The following is a 23988-nucleotide window of genomic DNA, read 5'->3' as shown; positions in this document are numbered from 1 at the left end:
TGGTTCACAATGGCACTTTTTCCCCTATGTCCTCAGATGGCAGAAGAGGGAAGGGAGCTCTCTGGTGCTTCCTTTCTAAGGGCACTAATCCCATTCATGAGGGTTCCATCCTCATGACCTATGACCTCCCAAAGGCCCCACCTCCTAACACCATCACCTTGGGGATTAGGTTTCAACATATGAATTTCTGAGGAGACACAAACATTCGGTCTATAGCAAGTACAGTACTAACTATAAGCACATTGTTGTGCAAGAGAGCTCTAGGATTTTTTTCATCCTGCAAAACTGTAACTCCTAACCACCAAACAGTAGCTCCCTGTTTTCTGCCTTCCCTAGCCCTGGGCACTCCAATTCTACGTCCTGTGTCTGAGACTTTGATTATTTCAAGACCTCATATAAGTGGAATCATATATATTCATCTTTTTGTGGTTAGCTTGTTTCACTTAGCATAATATCCCCAAGGTTCATCAATGTTGGAGCATGACAGGATTTCCCTCTTTTTAAAGGCTAAGCATTATTCCATTCTGTGCATGGACCACATTTTCTTTATGGAAGGAAGGAGTGGGACTACTGAATCATATGGTACTTCTCTATATTTAAAACATTTTCGAAAACTCCAGGCTGTTTTCCATAGTGGCTGCACCATTTTACATTCCCACCAACAGTGCACAGAGTTTCAATTTCTTCAATTTCAATTTCATCTTTACCAACACTTGTTATTTTCTGGGGTTTTTTTGATAGTGGCCATCCTAACATGTGTGAGCTGACACTGTGGTTTTGATTTGCATTTCCATGCAAACAGAATATAGTAAATTTGCACAGTTCTTTGGAAAAATGTATACTCAAGTTCTTTGCCCATTTTTAAAATCAGGTTTGTTTCCTTGTTTGTTTTTGGTGTTGAGCTGTAGGAGTTCATTTCTATATTCTGGATATTAACCCCAAACCTCAGGTATGAGGTTTGCAAATGTTTTCTCACATTCCATAGGCTGCCCTTTTTACTATTGTTTCCTTCACTGCACAGAAGTTTTTAAGTTTCATGTAGCCTCACTTGTCAATTTTTGCTTTTATTGGCTGTGTTCTGGTGGCATATCCAAGAAATCATTGCCAAGACCAATATGAAGAAGATTTTTGCCTGTTTTCTTCTAGGAGTCTTATGGTTTCAGGTCTTATGTTTAGGTCTTTAATTCATTTTAAGTTATCTTTTGTATATGGTATAATGTCAGGGTTCAACTTCATTTTTTTGCATGTGGATAACCAGTTTTCTACATTTCATTTGCTGAACAGACTGTTCTTTCCCCATCATGTGTTCTTGTCACCCTTGTCATAGACCATTTGACCATATAAGTGAGAGTTTATTTCTGGGCTCTCTAGTCTGTTTCACAGGTCTGTATGTCTGTCTTTATGCCAGTGCCATACTGTTTATATTACTGTAGTCTGTAATATGCTTTGAGGTCAGAAAGTGTGAGGTCTCCAGCTTTTTCTTTCTCCAGAAAAAAATTGGGGGCTAGTCAGAAAGTATTTTGACTATTCATAGTTCTTTAGGATTCCATATGAATTTTAAGATGGATTTTTCTATTTCTGCAAAAACTGCCACTGAATCTGGTAGGGATTGCAGCAAATCCATAGATCACTTTGGGTAGTGTGGATATTTTAACAATATCAAGTCTTCCACTCCATGAACATAGGATGTCTTTCTACTTATTTGTGTCTTCTTTAATTTCTTTCAGCAATGTTTTCTAGTTTCAGTGCATAGCATTTTTGTCCCTGTGGTTAAATTTATTCCAAGTTTTTTATTCTTTATGATGCTACTGTAAATGGGATTTTTTCTTAATCTAATCTCCTTTTTGGAATTTTCACTGTAGTGTATAGAAACAAACCTGATTATGTATCCAGCAACTTTTCTAAATTTGCTCATTAGTTATAACAAGCTTTTTTGTGGAATCTCTAAGTTTTCTATGTATAAGATCGTGTCATCTGCAAAAAGAGATAATTTTACTTTTTTCTTTCCAATTTGGATGCCTTTTATTTCTTTTTCTTGCCTAATCTGCTCTGGCTAGGACTTCCAGTACTACATGGAACAGAAGTGGCAAGAATGGGCATCCTTGCATTATTACTGATCTTCGAGAAAAAGCTTTCAATTTTTCACCACTGAGTAGGATGTTATTAGCTGTGGGCTTTTCATATATGGTCTTAATTACGTTGTGGTATTTTCCCTCTGTTTATAATTAGTTAAATGTTTTGTCATGATAAGGTGCTGAATTTTATGAAATGCTTTTTCTATATCAATTGAGATAATTATGTGGTTTTTCTCCTTCAATATGTTAATGTGGCACGTTACACATAGATTTTCGAATCTTGAACCATCCTTGGGTTCCAGGAATAAATCCCACTTGGTCATAGTGTATCATCCTTTTAATGTGTTGCTGAATTTGGTTTGCTAGTATTTTGTTGAGGATTTTTGTATCAATATTCATCAAAGATACTGTTCTATACTTTTCTTGTAGCATCTTTTTCTTTTTTTTTGGCCATGCCACGCAGCATGTGGGATCTTAGTCGCCCAACCAAGGATCAAACCCACGCCTCCTGCAGTGGGAGCATGAAGTCTTAACCACAGGACCGCCAGGGAAGTCTGCTTGTAGTATCTTTTTCTGGTTTTGCTATTAGAGTAATGCTGGCCTCATAAAATGAGTTTGGAAATGTTTCTTCCTCTTCAATTTTTGGGAAGAGTTTAAGAAGGACTGGTGTTAATTTTCTTTAAATGTTCAAAAGAATTTTCCAGTGAAGCCATCTGGTCCTAGGTTTTTCTTTGTTGGGAGGTTTCTGATTACTGATTCAAACTCCTTACTAGTTATATATCTGTTCAGATTTTTATTTCTTCATGTTCAGTCTTGGTTGGTTGTATGCTTCTAGAAATCTATTCATATCTTCCAGTTTATCAAATTTGTTAGTGTATAATTGTTCATAGCAATCTCTTGTAATCCTTTTTATTTCTATGACATCAGTTTTAATACCACCTTTCATTTCTGATTTTTCTTTTTTTTCCTCTGAGAGTTTGTCAATTTTGTTAATCTTTTCAAAAAACCAACTTTTAGTTTCACTGAATTTTTTTCTATTGTTTTTCTACTATCTAATCATTTCTCTCTGCTCTATTCTTTATGATTTCCCTCTTTCTGCTAACTTTGAGTTTAGTTTGTTCTTTTTCTAGTTCCTTAAAGTGTAAATATATTGACTTGAGGTCTAATTTTTAATGTAAGCATCTGCCACTATAAACTCCTTCTTGGTACTGCTTTGTTACATCCCACAAATTTGGGTGTCTTGTGTTTTTGTTTTCATTTGTCTCAAGATATTTTCCAATTTCTCTAGTGATTTTAGCCCACTGGTTGTTCAAGAATGTCTTACTTTCTACATACCTATGAATTTCCAGTTTTCCTTTAGCTACTGATTTCTAGTTTCATTCCATTGTGGTTCAAAAGATCCTCAGTATGATTTCAACCTTACTAAATTTATTAAGACTTGTTTTGTGGCCTAACATGATTTCCCTTGGAGAATGTTCTTTGTAAATCTGAGAAGAACATGTATTCTGCTGTTGTTGGGAATGTTCTATATAGTCTGGTTAGGTCCATTTGGTCTATAGTGTTGTTCAAATTTGCTGTTTGCTTACTGATCTTCTGTATGTTGTTCTACTCATTACTGGAAGTGGGGTATTCAAGTTTCCTACTATTATTATGTTGTTGTCTATTTCTGTCCTTAATTCTGTCAATGTTTGCTTCATATATTTGGGAACTGTGATATATGTATTACATATATAATATATAATATATATAATTATATGATGACCCACTTTGTCTCTTGTGACAAATTTTTGACTTATTTTTTATCTGATGTACTTGCATACTTATTTTTAAAAATCTATTCAGCTACTTTGTATCTTTTGATTGGGGAGTTTAATACATTTACACTGAAAGTAATTACTGATAGGGAAGCACTTACTATTTCCATTTTGTTGATTGTTTTTTGTATGTCTTATTACAGTTTATTTGTTCCTCTTTTCTGTTCTTGCTTCCTTCCTTTGTTTCACTGGTTTTCTATAGGGACATGCTTTGATCCCTTTCTCATTTTCTTTTGTGTATATTCTATGGGTATTTTTTTGTGGGGGTTACATAATATATTTTATAGTTACAACAATCTTTTAAACTAATAACAACTTCAATCACATACAAAAACTCTACTCCTTTACATCTCCCCTCCACTTGTTATCAATATCACAAATTACATCTTTTTACATTTATTTATAGTTACTATATTTATGCTTTTATCTTTTAAGTTCTATACTCAAAGTGATTTACGTACCACCATCACAGTATTACAGATTTTAAACCTGTCTATATATTCACCTTTAACAAAAAAGCATTATGTTTTCATGTGCTTTTATGTTACATCAAGCATCCTTTCATTTCAACGTGAAGGAACTCCCTTTAGTATTTCTGGTAAAGCAAGTCTAGTGACAATGTAATTACTCCCTCAGCTTTTATTTCTCTGGGAAGGTCTTATTTCTCCTTCATTTTTGAAGGACGGTTTTGCCAGATAGTTTTCCTGGTTGGCATTTTTATTTTCTTTCAGCACTTTGACTATATCATCCCACTTCCTCCTGGCCTGTAACGTTACTGCTAAGATATTCACTGAGAATCTTATGGGTGCTCCCTTGTATGTGACAACTCGCTTTTTTCTTGCTGTTTTCAAGATTCTCTCTTTGGCTTTGCCTTGTGACAGTTTTATTATAATATGTCCTGGTTTGGGCCTCTTTTGAGCAACCTGAATTTGGATATTTATCTCCTTCCTCAGGTTTGGGAAGCTTCCTGCCCTTTTCTCCTAGTTCTCTGACACTGCATGTATTGGTCCACTTATTCGTGTCCCATAAGTCTCTTAGGCCTTCTACACTCTTTGTCATTCTTTTTCCTTTTTGTTCCTGACTCGGTAATTTCAAGTGACTTGTCTTCAAACTCACTGATTCTTTCTTCTACTTGGTCGATTCTGTTGTTGAACCCCCTAGAGAAATTTTCAATTTAGCTATTGTATTCTTCAGCTCCAGAATTTGGTCTTTTTTATACTTCCTCTTTGTTGACATTTACATTTTGTTCATGCATCATTTTCACAATTGCAGTTAGTTCTCTATGCTCTCTTGTAGCATACTGAGTTTAATACAATTAATTTGAATTTTTAGGTAATTCACAGATCTCAACTTCTTTAGGGTCAGTTTCTGGATATTTATTTTGTTCCTATGACTAGGCCATATTTACCTGTTTCTTCATATGCCTCATTATTTTTTGCTGTGATTTGGGCATTTGAAAAAACTGCCACCTCTCCCAGTCTTTATGGACTGGCTTCATACAGGGAAAGACCTTCACCAATCACGCTGGCTAGAGATTCTGCGAGCCTCTAAATCTTTTCTGGGGATGTGTCTCCTCTGAGGTTGTGCATGTAATTTCCCAATTAGAGAGTTTTCTCAGTTTCTCTTTCCAGAGCTTGTAACCTCTTTTTCCTCTGGCATCTGTCTCTGGGACTGTAGGTTCTCTGGCACTGCAACAAGCAGCTGAACTCTCATTTGTTCTCAGTGGCCCCAGGTGTGCCAAGTATGCCAGTCAGGTGAGACAAACTAGTCCCTTGGGCAGCTTCTCAAAAAGCCAGAACGTAGGGCACATGCTCCACTCTTCTATTACCTTCCTGACGAAGAAGTCATGAGTTTGGCGTTTACTACCAATTGTGCTAAGGTACACTTGTGGGAATGGCTACTGTGAGTGAAATGAAGCAGCCTCCTTACCCATTTCAATGCAGCTGTTCTCAGCTTTGTGCTTGCCTGGCTTACTGCAACTTCTTAACTGGTTTCTGGAGTCATAAAGGCTTTTTTGGACCATATATGGTTAAGGCAGTGTCTCCGAGGGGAAACAGGTTTGGGGCTTCCTTTCCACCATCTTGCTGGCATCACTCATCTTATGTTTGCCTGGGCACCCAATTTGTGACTGACTTCTGACATGGCAGCAGTCCTGTGGGACTGAGCCCCTTCACTTGTGGGGTCTGTGCTAACTTCAGGTAGTGTCAGAACTGAAATGAATCGCAGAACACCCACTTGGTGTCAGAAAATTGGAGAACTGCTTGGTATCAGGAAAAAACAACATGGAGATATATATATTCCTTATGATAAAAATGGAAAGGTGTGGAGATGATCAATCTTTTTTTTTTTAGTTTCTTTAGGAGTTTTTTTGTTTAAATTCCTCTACTTTTTTTTTTTTAATTTATTTATTTATTATTTTTATGGGTGTGTTGGGTCTTCGTTTCTGTGCGAGGGCTTTCTCTAGTTGCGGCAAGCGGGGGCCACTCTTCATCGCGGTGCGTGGGCCTCTCACTATCGCGGCCTCTCTTGTTGCGGAGCACAGGCTCCAGACGCGCAGTCTCAGTAATTGTGGCTCACGGGCCTAGTTGCTCCGCGGCATATGGGATCTTCCCAGACTGGGGCTCGAACCCGTGTCCCCTGCATTGGCAGGCAGATTCTCAACCACTGTGTCACCAGGGAAGCCCGATCAGTCTTAATTATAGTTACAGACTGTCTTTTCTCTGTAAAATTTCTTAGCACACTTTCTTGCCACATCGATCAATGTCTATAATTACATCTTGGGGCAAAACTTCTCCATTTATTGTTTAAAACACCATCACTATAAAACTTTGTTTTTAAAAAGTATTATTGGTCTTCAGTCAACAAGCTTAGTATTTAGCTATAGCCAAATACCTGGCAAAGAAGATCTAAAAAGAGATATAAATAGTTACAAGGAAGCACTAAATCACATCAGGTATTATTTTAAAGTTTAACTGATACAGAAGAGGGAGAATGAAGTAACTGGTACGTGACTTACAGTAGGTCACTGGGGGTAATTGTGTAATAAAGCCTCTTGGTTGTAATCAAATTTGCTGGTGTAACACAACACAACACAACACCACACCACCTCTGGGGTGGAAGACAGCCCGCCACCACTGACCTATGTGACGAGGCAAAGAGAGGAAGCACGGCAGGTGCACACACGGCTTCCTCTCACATGACAGGCCAGAACCTGGACACAGAGCCCCTGCTGGTGCAAACGATGCTCTCTGGTTAGGGAGCTGTACACCCAATGAACACGTGCTACCAGGGGAAAGTCAGCAGTCTCCCCAGAAGGGCACCTGCTGGCCCCCAGGCTCCACAGAACTAAGAGGAACACCATTACACACACAGTTCTTACTGTCTACAAAACACCTCCCAGTTCCTTTGGCCTCCGCGCTCCATCTGGGTTAAGATGATGCGGACGATTCACATGCTGTTCTTAATGTCATCTCCTTGACCATAAAAGCATGACTCATTTCATCATGGAATGAGATAAAGGACCAAACTAGGCAATTAATTTATGTGAAAGCATGGAAAGCTATACAAATGCACGCTTGTTAATTAATAAAATGTAAGCCCAGGAAGAATATAAATGAGCTCTAGCACCCTGCCATTTATTTCCAAGTTTAGCAATTAAGACTTCCTACTTGTACCCAAAATCACAACAAATTCCACACTGCAAACCTCTAATGAATCAAGTTGCCTTAGAATTAGAAGAGACTTCAAAGATCCTTTAGTCTAAACCAGGGGTCAGCAAAGAATGGCCCAGCCCTGTCTGTGTAAATACAGTTCTATTGGAACGCAGCCACACTTGTTCACTTACACACGTCATAGCTGTTTGCACAGGACAGCTGCAAAGTTAGCAGCTGTGATGGAGACTGTATAGCCCGCACAGCCCAATTCCTGCTCTAAACCTCTCACTGAGAACAGGGATTCTGGAGAGGGAATAACTAACTCATCTGCCCCTAGTCACACAATTAGTGACAGGTGGGCCCAGGTCTGCCTGCTGACACCGGGCTACCTACTCCCTTTCCCCTGGTCCCAGTTCATTCATCATCTGCCCTGTAAGTTCTGAAATGGAGAGCCAGGTCCTTGCGGTTTTTCACAAATGATGAGCCCTTCAGCTCCTCCCCCAGCAGCGCACCTGCGCGGCTCGTCCATCAGGATGTGCGACGCCGTCCCCAAGTCACACGTCCACAGTCAACTCGCTAAGCTGCTCCCAAAGCCACAGCGCCCTGGGCTTCCCTGCTGCTCAGAGGAGACATCTTCGTCCTGATCACTCTGACTGCCCTTCAGCCTTTGACCTGCACCTCGAAAGGCAACAGCTCTCTTGCATCGGCTTTGGCAAGCTCACTTCTTCCCGCTTCTCCTGATACTAATCCATCTAGAATTCAGGCTCTTATTTCACGTCCGAACTCCTACACCAGAATCCTGTTTTAAATGCACCTTGCCTCTAACCCCTCCTCCTCCTCAGACAAGTATTCCCTGTCAAATAGCATGAAGCCCTGACTCAAAGGCCTTCAATATTTGTCTAAACGGTGAAGTCTGAAACCCTTAATGGGGCTTCCCAACCTCCCGTGCCAGTTAAATTGGTTTGTTCTCTATCTCCCAAACCTCTTTCGGATCCAAAGCTACGCCATTTCCCCCCTTTCTCACTGTCTTTCCTCAAGAACTGGCTTAAAGTCTACCTGCTCTTCCTCCAATAATTAAGTTGAAAAGGAGGTGAATAAAGAAAAGGGAGCGTGTATGTGTGACAGCTCTGCTTTTCTCACAATGTTCTAGTACTTTTCACTTGCTAATTCACCAGAGAACCATCTACCTCCCATAGTAAGACTTCGATAAATACACTCATTATTACAATACTTAAGCATAGCAAAAAGTAAAAGCATCCTAGGGTGTTTGTTTTGTTGAAATTTGAGCCAAGACACAATTTTATCAATGCTTTTTAAGGCACTAATTGTTGAAGCCCTAGAATTTGTTGAATATAAAATATGAATGTTTGGAAAGTGAAGAAAAATATCACAAATTTATGATAACCTGTAAGGTAAGAGAAAGAGGGTAGCAAAAAAAAAAAAAAAAAACCTCAAGAGAAACCCGGATTCAAATTCCTATTAGTGGCTACATAACTCTACACAAGTTTTTTAGCTTCCTTAAGTTCCTCAAATGTAAAATACAGTTGATTCTCATTATTCAAGGCAGCTGTGCTGTAAAAGTTGCCACGGACAATGAATCAGCAAATACTGAATCACTGCTCTTACAGGAAATACGGGGTCAGGTTCCTGTGAGCCTCTGTCACATTTTCATCAATCATTCAATACATAACCTTGTTTTGTGTGTGTTTCTGTATAAAGACACTTTATTTAATATGTATTGTATAGTCACTAACGTTGACCTCACGCCTGAACAAAGCTCACCTAACATGCATCTTCTCCTTAAGGTACATCACAATCTTCTGTGATGCAATTTTTAATGAGTAGCAATTTTTAAAGAATATTCTAAGTCATACGACCTTAAGCTCTAGTAAAATCAGTAAAAGTGAATCTTATGAACTAGGATTTTAAACTCTTAGGAATAACAATTTCAATCTAAATGCTTAATATTAGCATTGACGGGTGAACATTATACAGAGTAGTGTGCTGGGGCCTGGGGCCTGAAACGGACACCAAGCCTTAACCATTTCCATCCTCAAGTGGCCACTGTGCTAACAGGACAGGGCGGGGGACCTTGGAATTCGACCAGCTCATGCCTAGAGAGGTTCACAGGCCCAGGCACGTACAAGCATCCGCAAACCTGAGATGAGCTGATCTGAATCTGAGGGAAAAGTCCGGAACTATGCCATCCAATTCACTAACCAGCAGCTAAACACAGTTGCCAGGGAGCTGGAACAGGGCTAGCATGACTGAGGAAATGCATTTTAAATTATTTATGTATCAATTCAAAAAAAAGACACTCAATTCAGTTCTTAGAAAACTTTTATGTATGTTCAGAACAACTTGGGTAAAACAATCTACTTCTTCAACTGCAAATTTTATAAAATCTAAATACTGACCACATATTTCTGAGGAAAAGTGAGTATACAAATTGAGATGTGCTAGTAAATGTAAAATACACACCAGATTTCAAAGACTTAGTATGAAAAAAAGTGAAAGTAAAGTAACTCCTTAACAAATTTTTATATTGGCTACATAGTGATATAATTAATATTTTGGATATATTTAACTTAGAATATTGCATTGAAATTAATTTCACCTTTTTAAAAAACATTTTTAATGTGGCTACCAGAAAATTTTTGCACTGTATTTCTATTGGACTGTGCTACTCTGTCTCATAAACAGGAGAAACTTCAGGCCTCCTTTGAGATGCCTTAAGTGAATCTAGAGGGAAGGAGTATTTTACCTCTGATCTTTTATCTTCTCCTCCTCTTCCTCCCCTTCCCTCAACTAACTGTCTGCTTTTATTTGATGAAAGGAGTTCTGCGGACTAAACATCAGATTTATCATGGGAATGTCCAATAAGACTAACCCCACAAAGAAGTATCTGCCTAGTCCCAAATGAACCTGTATCCAGGAAGAAATCAGATCTTCTAGGCTAGATGACTCCCACTCATCCTTCCAGGCCGGTGAAAAGAAAACGGATGCTGCGATTCCTTCCCTGACGACCTGCACTGACCCCCTCAGCACTTTACACACAACCCCAGTTCCCACACCTGGTGGTGCCGACACTCCTGCGCCCAGTCCCTTCACTTCACAAGCACGGACAGCACCTCCAGCCCTTTCTCGGCATGAGGGTCACAGCAGTGGACATAAAATCCTTCTCTGTGGAGCCTCTGGACTAGAATCTAGATGACTCTCAGGAAGAGAGTTAAGTGCTCTCTAAATGCTATCAAATCAGTAAGATGCAGGAGGTCGGTGCCACTGGTAGGACTGCAGCCGGGCTGATGCTGGGACCACTGTCACTGCCACCCTCAAAGCTCCTGTCAATCTGCAGCCTCCCACCCCCACCCTGGCCAGGCCACATGGGCAGCAAGAAGATTCCAGAGCTGCTGACAAAGATTCTCAGGGTCAAGACTCATTGACATTGATCAGAAACAGGGCACAAGGGAGCCTGACTCCATTCTGGTCGAGTAGAGAGTCTCTGTCACCACCTAGTAGTAGCTGTCACCCTCCTGCTTTGTGACTGGTTTACACATCTGGCACATGGTGGCACTAACCCAGTCAAGGGCTTTTAACAGTGTCTAAGGACAACAGACAATACACGGTAGAGTAGCTTCACCTTATCCCAATTTCACAGATGAAAAACAAACCTGAAGCTTGTCTGGATCGGGGGGGGGGGGGGGGGGGGGGCCTGCACAAGGGCATCTGGCTAACAAGTAGCAGGGGTGGGACTCAACCAAGGCATATGGATATGGACACCAGAGACAACGTCCATATCTGAACCACCAGGCTGTATCTGCACATAAATGCAGTTATTTTGACTCCAGTTTAATCCATCTAGTGACACGGTAACAGGACTGATGGGGAAGATTTTAGAAGTCTTCATTTAGGCTTATAAACATAGGAAAAGCTATTTAATATCATCCACGAGGGAAACACAAATTAAAACCACATTAAGGTAGTACTTTTCACCCATCAGATCTAAAACTCTGCAGACATACTGCATCGTATCATATCGGCCAGCCCATCCTGAAAGCCAGTTGCATACATGGCTGGTTGACGCATACATTCATGCAACCTCTTTGGGAGCACAGTTTCGAGACATCTATCAAAATTACAAAGGGAGATTTTCTGATGATGCCCATTCTAACCAGTGTGAGGTAATACCTCATTGTAGTTTTGATTTGCATTTCTCTAATAATTAGTGATGTTGAGTAGCTTTTCATGTGCCTCTTGGCCAACTGCAGGTCTTCTTTGGAGAAACGTCTATTTAGGTCTTCTGCCCATTTTTTGATTGGGTTGTTTGTGTTTTTGATATTGAGCTCTATGAACTGTTTATATATTTTGGAGATTAATCCTTTGTCCGTTGATTTGTTTGCAAATATTTTCTCCCATTCTGAGGGTTGTCTTTTTGTCTTGTTTATAGTTTCCTTTGCTGTACAAAAGCTCTTAAGTTTCATTAGGTCCCATTTGTTTATTTTTGTTTTTATTTCCATTACTCCAGGAGGTAGGTCAAAAAAGATCTTGCTGTGATTTATGTCAAAGAGTGTTTTTGCTATGTTTTCCTCTAAGAGTTTTATAATTGGTCTTACATTTAGGTCTTTCACCCATTTTGAGTTTATTTTTGTGTATGGTGTTGGGGAGCGTTCTAATTTCATTCTTTTACACGTAGCTGTCCAGTTTTCCCAGCATCACTTATTGAAGACTGTTTTTTCTCCATTGTATGTCCTTGCCTCCTTTGTCACAGATTAGTTGACCATAGGTGTGTGGGTTTATCTCCAGGCTTTCTATCTTCTTCCATTGATCTATATTTCTGTTTTTGTGCCAGTACCATATTGTCTTGATTACTGTAGCTTTGTAGTATAGTCTGAAGTCAGGGAGTCTGATTCCTCCAGCTCCGTTTTTTTTTCCTCAAAACTTCTTTGGCTATTCGGGGTCTTTTGTGTCTCCATACAAATGCTGGAGAGGGTATGGAGGAAAGGGAACCCTCTTGCACTGTTGGTGGGAATGTAAATTGATATAGCCACTATGGAGAACAGTATGGAGGTTCCTTAAAAAACTAAAAAAGAATTACCATATGACCCAGCAATCCCACTACTGGGCATATACCCAGAGAAAACCATAATTCTAAAAGACACATGGGGCTTCCCTGGTGGCACAGTGGTTAAGAATCTGCCTGCCAATGCAGGGGACACAGGTTCGAGCCTTGGTCTGGGAAGATCCCACGTGCCACGGAGCAACTAAGCCCGTGCGCCACAACTACGGAGCCTGCGCTCTAGAGCCCGCGAGCCACAACTACTGAAGCCCGTGCGCCACAATGAAGAGTAGTCCCCACTCGCTGCAACTAGAGAAAGCCCCCGCACAGCAACAAAGACCCAACACAGCCAAAAATAAATAAAATAAAATTAATTAATTAAAAAAAAAGCTTTAAAAGAAAAAAAAAGACACACGTACCCCAATGTTCACTGCAACACTATTTACAATAGCCAGGTCATGGAAGCAACCTAAATGCCCATCGACAGATGAATGGATAAAGATGTGGTACATATATACAATGGAATATTACTCAGCCATAAAAAGGAACGAAATTGGGTCATTTGTAGAGACATGGATGGACCTAGAGGCTGTCATACAGAGTGAAATAAGTCAGAAAGAGAAAAACAAATATCGTATATTAACACATATATGTGGAATCTAGAAAAATGGTACAGATGAACTGGTTTGCAAGGCAGAAATAGAGACATAGATATAGAGAACAAACGCATGGACACCAAGGGGGAAAGCCGGGGCAGGGGGTGTATGAATTGGGAGATTGGGATTGACATGTACACACTAATATGTATAAAATAGATAACTAATAAGAAAAAAAAGAAAAATAAGCTAATAAATGATAAATGTTTGATTAAAAAAAAATTACAAAGGGAGGTGTCCTTGGACTCAGCAGCTCCACTTCTAGACATCTATCGTCAGATATGTGAAATGATTTATGCTCATGTTTGTAATAGAAAGAGACTAGAAATAACCTCCTAAAGGTCACCAATAGAGGTCTGGCATTTAAAGTCTATATATCCATACCAGGAAATACCATACAACACTGAAACACACACAAACACTGGAAAGAATAAAGCAGCTCTTCACATAACAGTCGGATCCAAAATGTATTGCTAAGTGGAAAAAGCAAGGGGTAAGTGTCTTGAAGTTGTTAATTAAAGTCCAGTCTATCCTCAAAGCCCATGCTCCTCCCAGTATATCACCCCCAAGAAAGAGTGTGAGGCCTTAGAGCATTTACTTTCTCAACTAAAGCGCTCCCATAAACCTTCAAGCATCTACTTCACTCCTTTCTTCCCATCACCATAAAGCAAACTTAAACAGAGCTCTCACAGTACCCCACAAGAAAGATTTGGTGTCATCTCAACTAAGACTTACTACCCCTTGGTTCTTCCTATCTTCAGAGCAGAGTAAAAAGCACCTGAAATGTTCTCTGAATTTTTTTTTTTGAATGCCTACAGAATATGTCTAAGCCTTTTAAAATTTTAACATGAAAATAGGCCAAAAATGCCGTGAGTTTTGTTTTTAAGGACATTAAAGTACAGCTAGCTAACTCCCAGTGCAGTGCAGCTCAAAGCAAGTGAAGGCCGGCCCAAACCTCAGCATGCGGGTCTCATCGCAGACCCCCATTTCCTTCTCACCGCTCACAGACCCCGGCGCAGGGCCTAAAGAAGACTCAGCAACTCCATATCCACCAGAAGGAGCCCAATTAGATTTAATAATACACAGGCTTAAAGATGATTTTTTTTCAGCTGCAGTGCTAAGACAGGAAGTGCTCCATGATACACATATTATTTATCGAGGGAACAATTCAAAGTGCAGAAAAATGTTTGCAGTGGGAAAACAAATGCATGATTTTAAACATACATTTATGTATATGCATAAATGTTTCATGGATAGCTATATAAAAAAAGGTAACAATACTTCCCATTGGAAAGAGGAAGAAGTTAAGACCCAGCATTTAATATCCAGAAATCTTTTACCATGTGCACAGCAGATTTGTTTTTTTTTTTTAATTAGACTAATTAAAACTTGTAAGTCTCTCTTTTTTAAATGATTACAATAAATGATTCACCTTAAAAACCCCACTGTTATACTTTAACACAAAATAGATGTGTATTCATGACAAAAAAGGCCAACTGCCTAAAGAAATGCTCAGAGAAATTTATTTTCTATAATGTTAAAGCTATTCTAGTAACAGTCAAGTGTTCCTTAAATCCAAGTAATGACTGAATGCCTCACATTTCAAACTTATTAGAACCTAACACTAAGCTATTTTTTTCTTTTTTAAAAAACAACACAGATTACAGCCATGTGACCTGATTTTCAAGTAGGTCGAACAGACCAGATTTGAATACAAACTAAATGCCTTTCTAGAATAAGACAAAGTGTACTCTGAGCCTACATGTTTAATATGAACGGGCTGACAGGGGTGGAGGGGTGGTGGCAGGCCACTGGAGACTGAAAATGAAACAGAATGAGACCATCTTTCTAATGAGACACAATTTAACAGATCCATTAAATTCTTCTCGTATTAATTCCTACCTCTTTCAACTTTAAAATAAAATTTTGCCAGCAGAAGTTTTATGGTAGACTTGTCGTGAATTTTAAAGTTTAATGCTAAGAGAAGCTGGCTTTGGGATAAAGATCAATCTACCTGATGAAATGAACTAAATTTAGAGTATGACTGACTTGCCACAAAAAGTCTGCTTTTCTATAGCAAAGTTTTCAACACATCAAACTATAGATACCCTTAATAAAGTAACACAGAAGCTGCAGTCAAATCTCACTCCTAGAAGATAACGCAGGATAAAATCCAGATGACTTTGGGTGTGCTGATGACTTTGGGGAAACACCACCAAAGACATGATCTATGAAAGAAATAACTGATAACCTGGACTTCATTAAAATTAAAAACTTCTGCTCTGTGAAATATAATGTTAAGAAAATGAAAAGACAAGCCACAGACTGGGAGAAAATATTTGGAAAAGACACATCTGATAAAGGACTGTTATCCAAAATACACAAAGAACTCTTAAAACTCAACAATAAGGAGAAAAAGCAACTCAATTAAAAAATGGGGCAAAAAAATCTGACCAGACATCTCACCAAAGAAGACATACAGATGGCAAATGAGCAATATAAAGAGATGCTCCACATTACATGTCATCAGGGAAATGCAAATTAAATGAGATACCACTACACACCTATAGAATGACCAAAATCCAGAACACTGATATCGAATGCTGGAATGCAAGAACAGGAAGCAAGAGGAACTCTCGTTTATTGCTGGTGGGCACGCAGATTGGTACAGTCACTTTGGAGAGTCTGGTTTCTTACAAAGCAAAACATACTCTTAGCCTATGATCCAGGAATCACACTCCTTGGTATTTATCCAAGTGAGTTAAAAACTAATGTCCAGGGCTTTCCTGGTGGCGCAGTGGTTGAGAATCTGCCTGCCGATGCAGGGGACACGGGTTCGAGCCCTGGTCTGGGAAGATCCCACATGCTGCAGGAGCAGCTGGGCCCGTGAGCCACAATTACTGAGCCTGCGCGTCTGGAGCCTGTGCTCCGCAACAAGAGAGGCCGCGATAGTGGGGGACCCGCGCACCGCGATGAAGAGTGGCCCCCGCTCGCCACAACTGGAGAGAGCCCTCGCACAGAAACGAGGACCCAACACAGCCATAAATAAATAAATTAAAAAAAAACTGTTAAAAAACAAAACAAAAAACAAAAAAAACTAATGTCCACACAAAACCCTGCACATGATGTTTTATAGCAGCTTTATATACAACTGCCAAAACTTGGAAGCAACCAAGATGCCCTTCTGTAGGTGAACAGGTAAACTGGTACTTGCAGACAATGGAATATTACTCAGCGTTAAAAAGAAATAAATTGGGGGCTTCCCTGGTGGCGCAGTGGTTGAGAATCTGCCTGCCAATGCAGGGGACACGGGTTCGAGCCCTGGTCTGGGAAGATCCCACATGCCACGGAGCCACTAGGCCCGTGAGCCACAATTACTGAGCCTGCCTACGCGTCTGGAGCCTGTGCTCCGCAACAAGAGAGGCCACGATAGTGAGAGGCCCGCGCACCGCGATGAAGAGTGGCCCCCACTTGCCACAACTAGAGAAAGCCCTCGCCCAGAAACGAAGACCCAACACAGCCATAAATAAGTAAATAATTAAAAAAAAAAAAGTCCTTTCCCATTCCCTTTAAAAAATAATAATAATAATAAATGAATTACCAAGCCGTGAAAAGACAGGGAGGACCCTTAAATATACTGCTCAGTGAGTAAGAGAAACCAATCCATAAAAGCTGCATATTTTATGATTCAACTCTGACATTCTGGAGAAGACAAAACTACGGAGACTAAAAAGATCAGTGGTTGTGGGGCTGTAGGAAGGGGTGAACAGGCAGAGCACAGAGGGTTTTTCGGGCAGTGAACCTCCTATGTATGGCACTATAATGGTGAGTTCATGTCATTACACATTTGTTCAGACCCACAGAACAAACACCACCAAGAGGGAACCCTAATGTAAACTGTGGACTCTGGGCGATAATGATGTGTCCGTGGAGGTTCACTGGTTGTAACAAATGGGATTTTGCTAGTATCAGGGGAAGGCTGTGTCTGTATGGGGACAGGGGTATATGAGAACTCTGCATTTTCCACTCAATTGCTGGGTACCTAAAAATAAAGTCTATTAAAACACACACACAAATACACAGTGAGAAAAAAAGGTATAGATTGTAATTCTGTAAACTTGAATATCGGGAAAAAAGTTTTAATAAATGTGTCACTAATGGTTGAGTCTAGGAAGTATATATGTGGGTGTTCAATCTCCCATCCTTCCAACTTTTCCCTGTTAGTAATTTAACTTAAGAGGAAAAAAGGTGTTTTAGGATTCATTAGGAGAAATAGAAGCAGAACATAGGAAGAATCAATTTAAAAATTTTAAGAGTTTGTTCAGAAACAACAAATATTGCTTATCTTTGACCAATAAATTATTTACAAAATTAAGTAACTCTGTAACCACACTTAAACTGCATAAAAATTCTCAACATTATATTTAAGAGAGCTGCTGTTTAAAGTAACCATAAAGGGCTTCCCTGATGGCACAGCGGTTAAGAATCCACCTGCCAATGCAGGGGACACGGGTTGCAGCCCTGGTCCGGGAAGATCCCACATACCCCGGAGCAGCTAAGCCCGTGCGCCACAACTACTGAGCCTGAGCTCTAGAGCCTGTGTGAGCCACAACTACTGAGCACGCGCTCCGCAACAAGAGAAGCCACCGCGATGAGTAGCCCCCGCTCGCCGCAACTAGAGAAAGCCTGCGTGCAGCAATGAAGACCCAACGCAGCCAAAAATAAATAAATAAATATATTTATAAAGTAACCATAAAATTTTGAGATTTAAAAAATAAATAGGGTGAGCACTAACACCACCAAAACTTGATTTCTGAAAGACACTTCAGATAGGGACCATATTTAAATGCTTAATCAAGGGCATTTAACTCCTATAAAAAAAATGTCTTATCAAGATGAGACAACTTCAGTTACAAGGGAAGTTATTTAGAACCAACTAGGAAAGAAACAATCTGGTGAACTATTTACAAGTCCTGAGAAGAAAGATACAGATCCCCATTAACTTCCGTTACAGGCCACAAAGCAACAGGAGAGTTTCCAAACATTTAACAAACAAGAAACTGTATGACCACCGTCATTTTAAAAATAAAATAAAGAGCTGAATTTCACTGCACATGGAAAGGAGCGCTGCGTTGGGGGTGAGGTGGAGGGAAGCATTTGTAGCGCAGACAGGATCCACCTGGGATCCTTTTTAATTAAAAAATTCTAAACATTCCAGGCACATCTCTGAACTTGTAAGGCCAGTGTCTTTCTGTATAGAGGACATCTGCCTTCTTCCTCCAGCCAAAGGTTTAAACTCAGGTGAAGGTCTGCTGGTTATCCAAACAAGTATTTAGCACACTTAGCGCGCTGCTTTGGCCCCCACCGGTCCAGGCCTTGCCCGTGAGTCCGCCCCGGCGTGGCGCGGTCCCGGACTCGCCGCGGAGAGGACGGCCTGGGCACCATCCACCCGGCAGGCAGGTCCCCGTCCGCAGCAAGGCCACGGCCCGAGGTTTCTGGGTGCGCGCCCTGCGCACTCCCACCTCCGGGGACTGCGCCCGCGGTCCCGAACCCGCACGAGGGGGGTGGCGGGGCGCGGGGTTCAGTCACTCCTAACGTGGGGGGTCACCACGAGCCACGCGGTGGCCCCCAGACCAGCCTCGGGATCCTAACGGGCCGCGCGGCGCGGGCCTTACCTGCGCACCCCACCTGTGCGCCTCTCCAACCTCGCAGCGCAGGCCTCACCTGCGCCTTCCCCCACCCGCGCCCTCCCCCACCCGCGCCCCCTCACCTGCGCGGCGGCAGCGGCGGCGGCGGCGGGGGCGACGGAGGGCGGCGGCCCCGCCCGCAGGCCATCCTCCTCCTCGGGGGGCTCGTCCAGGAGCACCCGGCTCCGGCCCAGCTTCCACATGCTCCCGGGCGGGCGCCGGCGTCCGTGCGTCCGTGCGTCCGTGCGCGCCCCTCCTCGGTCGGCCCGCAGCGCGGACGCACCGGCTGCGGCTCCTGCAGGACCGGACGCGGCCAGTGGGGCCGGGCGGGGCCGGCCTGTGGGGCGGGCCCACCTCCAAGACCCGGACCTCCCCACCCCCGCCCCGCCCCGCCCCGGCCCCTCCCGGACCGGACCCGGTCCCCGCACTGAACGAGACCCACCGTACGCCCGGGACCGGGCCCACCTCCGGGTCGGGCCACACCCCCCGGGCCCCATTTCCCCTGCTTGCGGTCCCCCCCACCCAAGTCACCGCCCCTCCGGCCAGGCCCTAACCCCGACCGACCCTCCCACACCTCCAACGAGGCTCCTCCTCCTTCCAGCAAGGTCTCCGCCCCCCACATCACTCCACGAGGTCCTTACCTCGGGTCGCCACCCCAAGCTGACCCCCCTCACACCTCACCCCCACCACGGGCCCCCCAACACCCCGGGATGATCCCCAAACCCCCGGCCGACCCCCTCACTCTCCACCCGGGATCACCTCTCACCCGGGCCCCCTTCACCTGGCCCCCACTCATCTCGGACCGCCCCCGCTCACCCCTCAGGCCGAGGGCCCCGCAACCCGGGCGGACCTCCTCACCCCTCACCCCGGGATCCCCCCCCACCCCGAGCTGACCCCCTCACCCCTCACCCCGCGGGGGGGAGCGGCCAGGTCTGCGGGGCAGCGGCGCGGGGGGCGGGGCGGCCGGGGCTGCGGTCACCATGGCGACAGCCGCCGGACGCGGAGCGGGCATAGTGCGCATGCGCACACCCCTGGGTCCGCGGCTCGAGGGCGCGGTGGGCGGGACTGGAAGCGGTTCCAGTTCCCGCCAGGGCGCCCCGCCCCCGCGCTTGGTGGTGCCGGGGGCTGCGCACCAGCCCCGCCGTTCGGGTGGGAAACTTCGCGAATGGTGGCAGGGACCCCCGAGGGCGGAGGCGCTGGGCACGTGGACCTGCCGGGGGGAGGGTGCGGCCGAGCCCCGGGATGGGCAGCAGGCGGTGGGTTCGGCCGGGGCGGGTGCAGGGACCGTGTTCAGCCATAGGCAGGGGGAGGGACGCGAGCTTCCAACGTCTCCACGTTAGGAGCCCAGGGGCCGAGAGGAAAGTGGGTAGCTGCGCTGGCCAGGCCACCTTGGAACCCGCGTGGTGCTCGCTGGTCCCTCGCATTCGGGGAGCCTCACGTTGACGAGCAAGTAAGATGTGGCACACGTGGTGTAGTTCACAGGCAGTTGAAGGGACTTTGACGGCTAATTATGACAGCCGAAAATTGTTACTTTTTGTAGGTAAGATAGGTTACAGCCACAGTCATGGCGAACGTGGCAGGGCCCCCGCCCTAACCCCAGGCTGGGGCAGAGGAGGACCGGCCCGAAGCGTCCTCTGGCCTCTCACCAAAACTCAGAAGCAGGAGAGGTAACCTCACACACTCCCAAGTACAAGATGACTTTGATTTCATGTCTCACAAAAGAGCCAAACAATAAAATATAAAAAGATATTCAACTCCATTGTAATGAGGGAAATGCAAATAAACATGAAATGCCCTTTTCCGCCTATCAAAGTGGTAAACATTTGCAAAGCTGTACCCAGTGTTGGGAAGCACCTAGGGAAACTGGTAGCTGTGCAGGGAAATAAGTTGCTTGTGGCGTGTAAACAGTACAACGCTGTCGGAAGGCATCCATTTGTTAGTATCCATCACAATTTTAACGTGCAAACGCTCTGCCCAGCAAATTACCATCCATAGAGAAACTTTTTACTCGGTATACGTCAGTATTGCTTATGTTTTCACACCAAACGTGTATTACTTGAGGGATTTAAAAGTACGTTTTATAAAAAGAATCCAGAACTGTAGGCGTCTATAAACATTTTCTTAAGCTTTGTATCTTTACTACCCTGAAAAAGAAAAAAAATCAACTGTACCTGTTGGGTTTTTCCAGAAATGATTAGCAGCAAAATTTTTAAAATGAAAAGAGGCTCTGAGTCTGTCTTTGGAAGAGGCCTGCAGGAGCCCCGAGAACAGACCCAGTGGTGACAGGCACGGGGGCCCTGTCAGGGTTAATGGTTAGGGCATGGAGGGGGAAAGCCAAATTTTACATACCAACCAGCTACCTGGAAAGCAAGGCCGTGGCAAGAAGCCCAGTGGTCCCCACCTTCCCTTCTCAGTGAGTCGCAAGGGTCAGGAGATAAACACACAGGCACACAAATATCTCTGGGCCCACCAGGCACAAATATTACAAACTGATGTGAAACCCCAGCACACCCACTGAAGAATAATCTACCCAGTAGAAATTAAAGAACTCCTTCTTCATGGGAATATATAAGAATGATAAAATTATATATCTACACACCTTTTCAAACCAGGTCAAATAAGCTTGGTCTTCTGGACTGGAAAGACTTCAGGATGGAAATACTGAACGTAGACATGGTGATGGTTCTAAGATGTGCTACCTACACAAGATGAATTTGTACCTGGGGCCCACCGGGTTCTGTCAAAATAAACATGCTGCAAGCACAAACATTGATAAAAATCAGAAACAATAAAGTAGAGGTTACAAAACAAAGCCAGGATCCAAACACAGCCCCTTCAAGGTCAATATAAACAAAACAGAACACTAACTCAGAACACTTCAACAAATAACACGGATGCCTTTATTCTCACCAAGAGAGCACGGGGCCTGTGCCGGACCACTGGCTTCCTTTGTCTGGCATATCCGCATTTCTCTGCTTTGAAATTTTTCTTTATAAATTAATCTGTAACCTCCTGCAAATCCAGGCCGATCTGGAATAAGAAGGCCAGGGTAACTAAATAAAAAAGCTAAATTCCAGTATATTTAAACAATGTTTTGCATTATTTCTAGGAGAGCTCAGGAGGGAAGACCTGCAACCCAAAGCACAGCGCCTGAGGCGAGCAGGAGGGGGCTGGTGACTGAGCTTTAGGCATCCTGGAATTCTGAGCACTTCTCGGGAGTTCTTGGAATTTGGCCCTAGTCATTCATTTACTCATTTATGAGTTTTATAAAATTAAGTCATGCTATTGTTAAAGTTCCGTAAGAGGTGTGCTTGACACAATCCAGTGTCACAAAAATACAACGCTTATGGGGCTTCCCTGGTGGCACAGTGGTTGAGAATCCACCTGCCAATGCAGGGAACACGGGTTCAAGCCCTGGTCCGGGAAGATCCCACATGCCGCGGAGCAACTAAGCCCGTGCGCCACAACTACTGAGCCCACATGCCACAACTACTGAGCCCACATGCCACAACTACCGAAGCCCGCGTGCCTAGACCCCGTGCTCCGCAACAAGAGAAGCCACCGCAATGAGAAGCCCGTGCACCGCAATGAAGAGTAGCCCCCGCTCGCCACAACTAGAGAAAGCCCGCGCGCAGCAACAAAGACCAACACAGCCAAAAATTAATTAATTAATTAATTATTTAAAAGTACAACGCTTACACATAAGAATCCATTTCTAGATCTAGAAAGACATGGTTACAGAACCTTTCATTTACTGAGCTCTCCTTGGAGGAAGCTACTAATTTTAGCCTGAATTGCTCTTACTGGCTAATAGAGTCCTGAAAATTCACTGGTGTAGGAACTCTGTTAACAAAGATCAAGTGTGCCATCCCTGTTTGAAGGCTCAACTTAGTGAGATTTTACCCTGGCAAAATTAGTTTTAAAGGAGAGTGCTGTCTGGGGCACCACACAGAAGCTTCTAGCAACCAGAACTTGAGTGAACTAAGCGGCCTCCAGAGACAGGTCCGCACCCCGGGAGGGGATGGTGCAGAGGCGGATCTGAGCAGCAAAGGCAGCTGGATTTGAAGTCGTTATTCCAGTTACGTGGGCCATGAAGCCAGGCATATCCGATGAAGTTCGAGCCTCCACAGGCTGGTGGTTTTGTTACTCAAAAACTGGGTTCGCCTCTTGGTGGCTGGCGAGCCAACAACCAAGCCGAAGATGGAGAGAAGGAGGGATTTACTATTACTTGCAGCAAGTAAGGAGAACACTGGGGATCTCAAGGCAGTGTCTCCCCGACAGCAAAACTGAGGAAGTTTTAAGCTAGGGTACACGCATATTCATGAGGGGCTTGAGCAGAGGAGAACTCAGCATAGAATTGGGGCAAAGGTCGACAGAGTCCAAGCTCTAGTTGATTGAAGTCAGGAGGGTCACCGTCATTGTTCCAACCTCCACTGGGGAGGGGGCCTTAGTTCCCTCAGAGCTCAAGGATGTATTATTAGGCCTATCCCTGGAAGAGGAGCTAGGACTCTGCTTATCACTGCACTACTTTTGACTGCCTCTTCTCTGTTCCTGCATTCCTTTGTTCCCTTAAGATTAATGACTGAGACCCGTTCAAGGGCAAGCACTGTGGCCAGGCTTAGATCACAAAATGGGTTCTCTTATGTCAAGAAAGCCATTCCTAGTTCTCTCTCTCTGGGGACCCCCTAACCTATCTGCTTATAGTTACATTCGCCACATCGAAGGCCCACGTGGAAACTGCCATACGCCTGCAATGCGTTTTTATCAAAAGCGAGGGAACGGTCATTGACAACACCTGGAGGATTAAGGGGTACGATCACTGTGGCCTTGAAGGTCAGCCTTCACGCCCTGCTCTGTTACCAGGTTACCTAGTATCCTCCCAGCCAGGCTTCTGTGTGGACTCCCTTACCTGTAGGTATTATTAAAATTACATTCTGTACCCTTCACACCTTCTCAAGTACATCCTATACCCAGTGTGGTACTGAGAACAAAACTTGCACCAAGAATTCACTGATTTGATCACTAATTCCATTCAGCGGTGTTAACA

The 23988-nt window shown here is 43.5% G+C and overlaps 1 protein-coding gene across 4 annotated transcripts in view; it reads right to left on the bottom strand.

Annotated features, from left to right (window-relative positions):
- Positions 1–21618, bottom strand: part of TDRP (testis development related protein) — a 56727-nt gene extending 35109 nt beyond the window's left edge. The window contains exons 1-2 of one of the 4 annotated variants that reach the window (XM_059909442.1): positions 21541–21611; positions 19025–19236 (exon numbers count right to left, since the gene is read on the bottom strand). In XM_059909442.1, the coding sequence (XP_059765425.1) occupies positions 19025–19144 (120 nt within the window). In that variant the 5' untranslated portion in view covers positions 19145–19236; positions 21541–21611. Of the gene's footprint in view, positions 1–19024; positions 19237–19843; positions 19865–21540 lie in introns of those variants that run through there. The other 3 variants (XM_059909443.1, XM_059909445.1, XM_059909444.1) reach the window with 3 other exon arrangements.
- Between the last annotated feature and the right edge of the window lie 2370 nt (positions 21619–23988).

Source organism: Balaenoptera ricei, chromosome 21 (genome assembly GCF_028023285.1).
Source record: "Balaenoptera ricei isolate mBalRic1 chromosome 21, mBalRic1.hap2, whole genome shotgun sequence".
Taxonomy (NCBI): Eukaryota; Metazoa; Chordata; class Mammalia; order Artiodactyla; family Balaenopteridae; genus Balaenoptera; species Balaenoptera ricei.
This window is presented reverse-complemented; position numbering and strand designations above follow the sequence as displayed.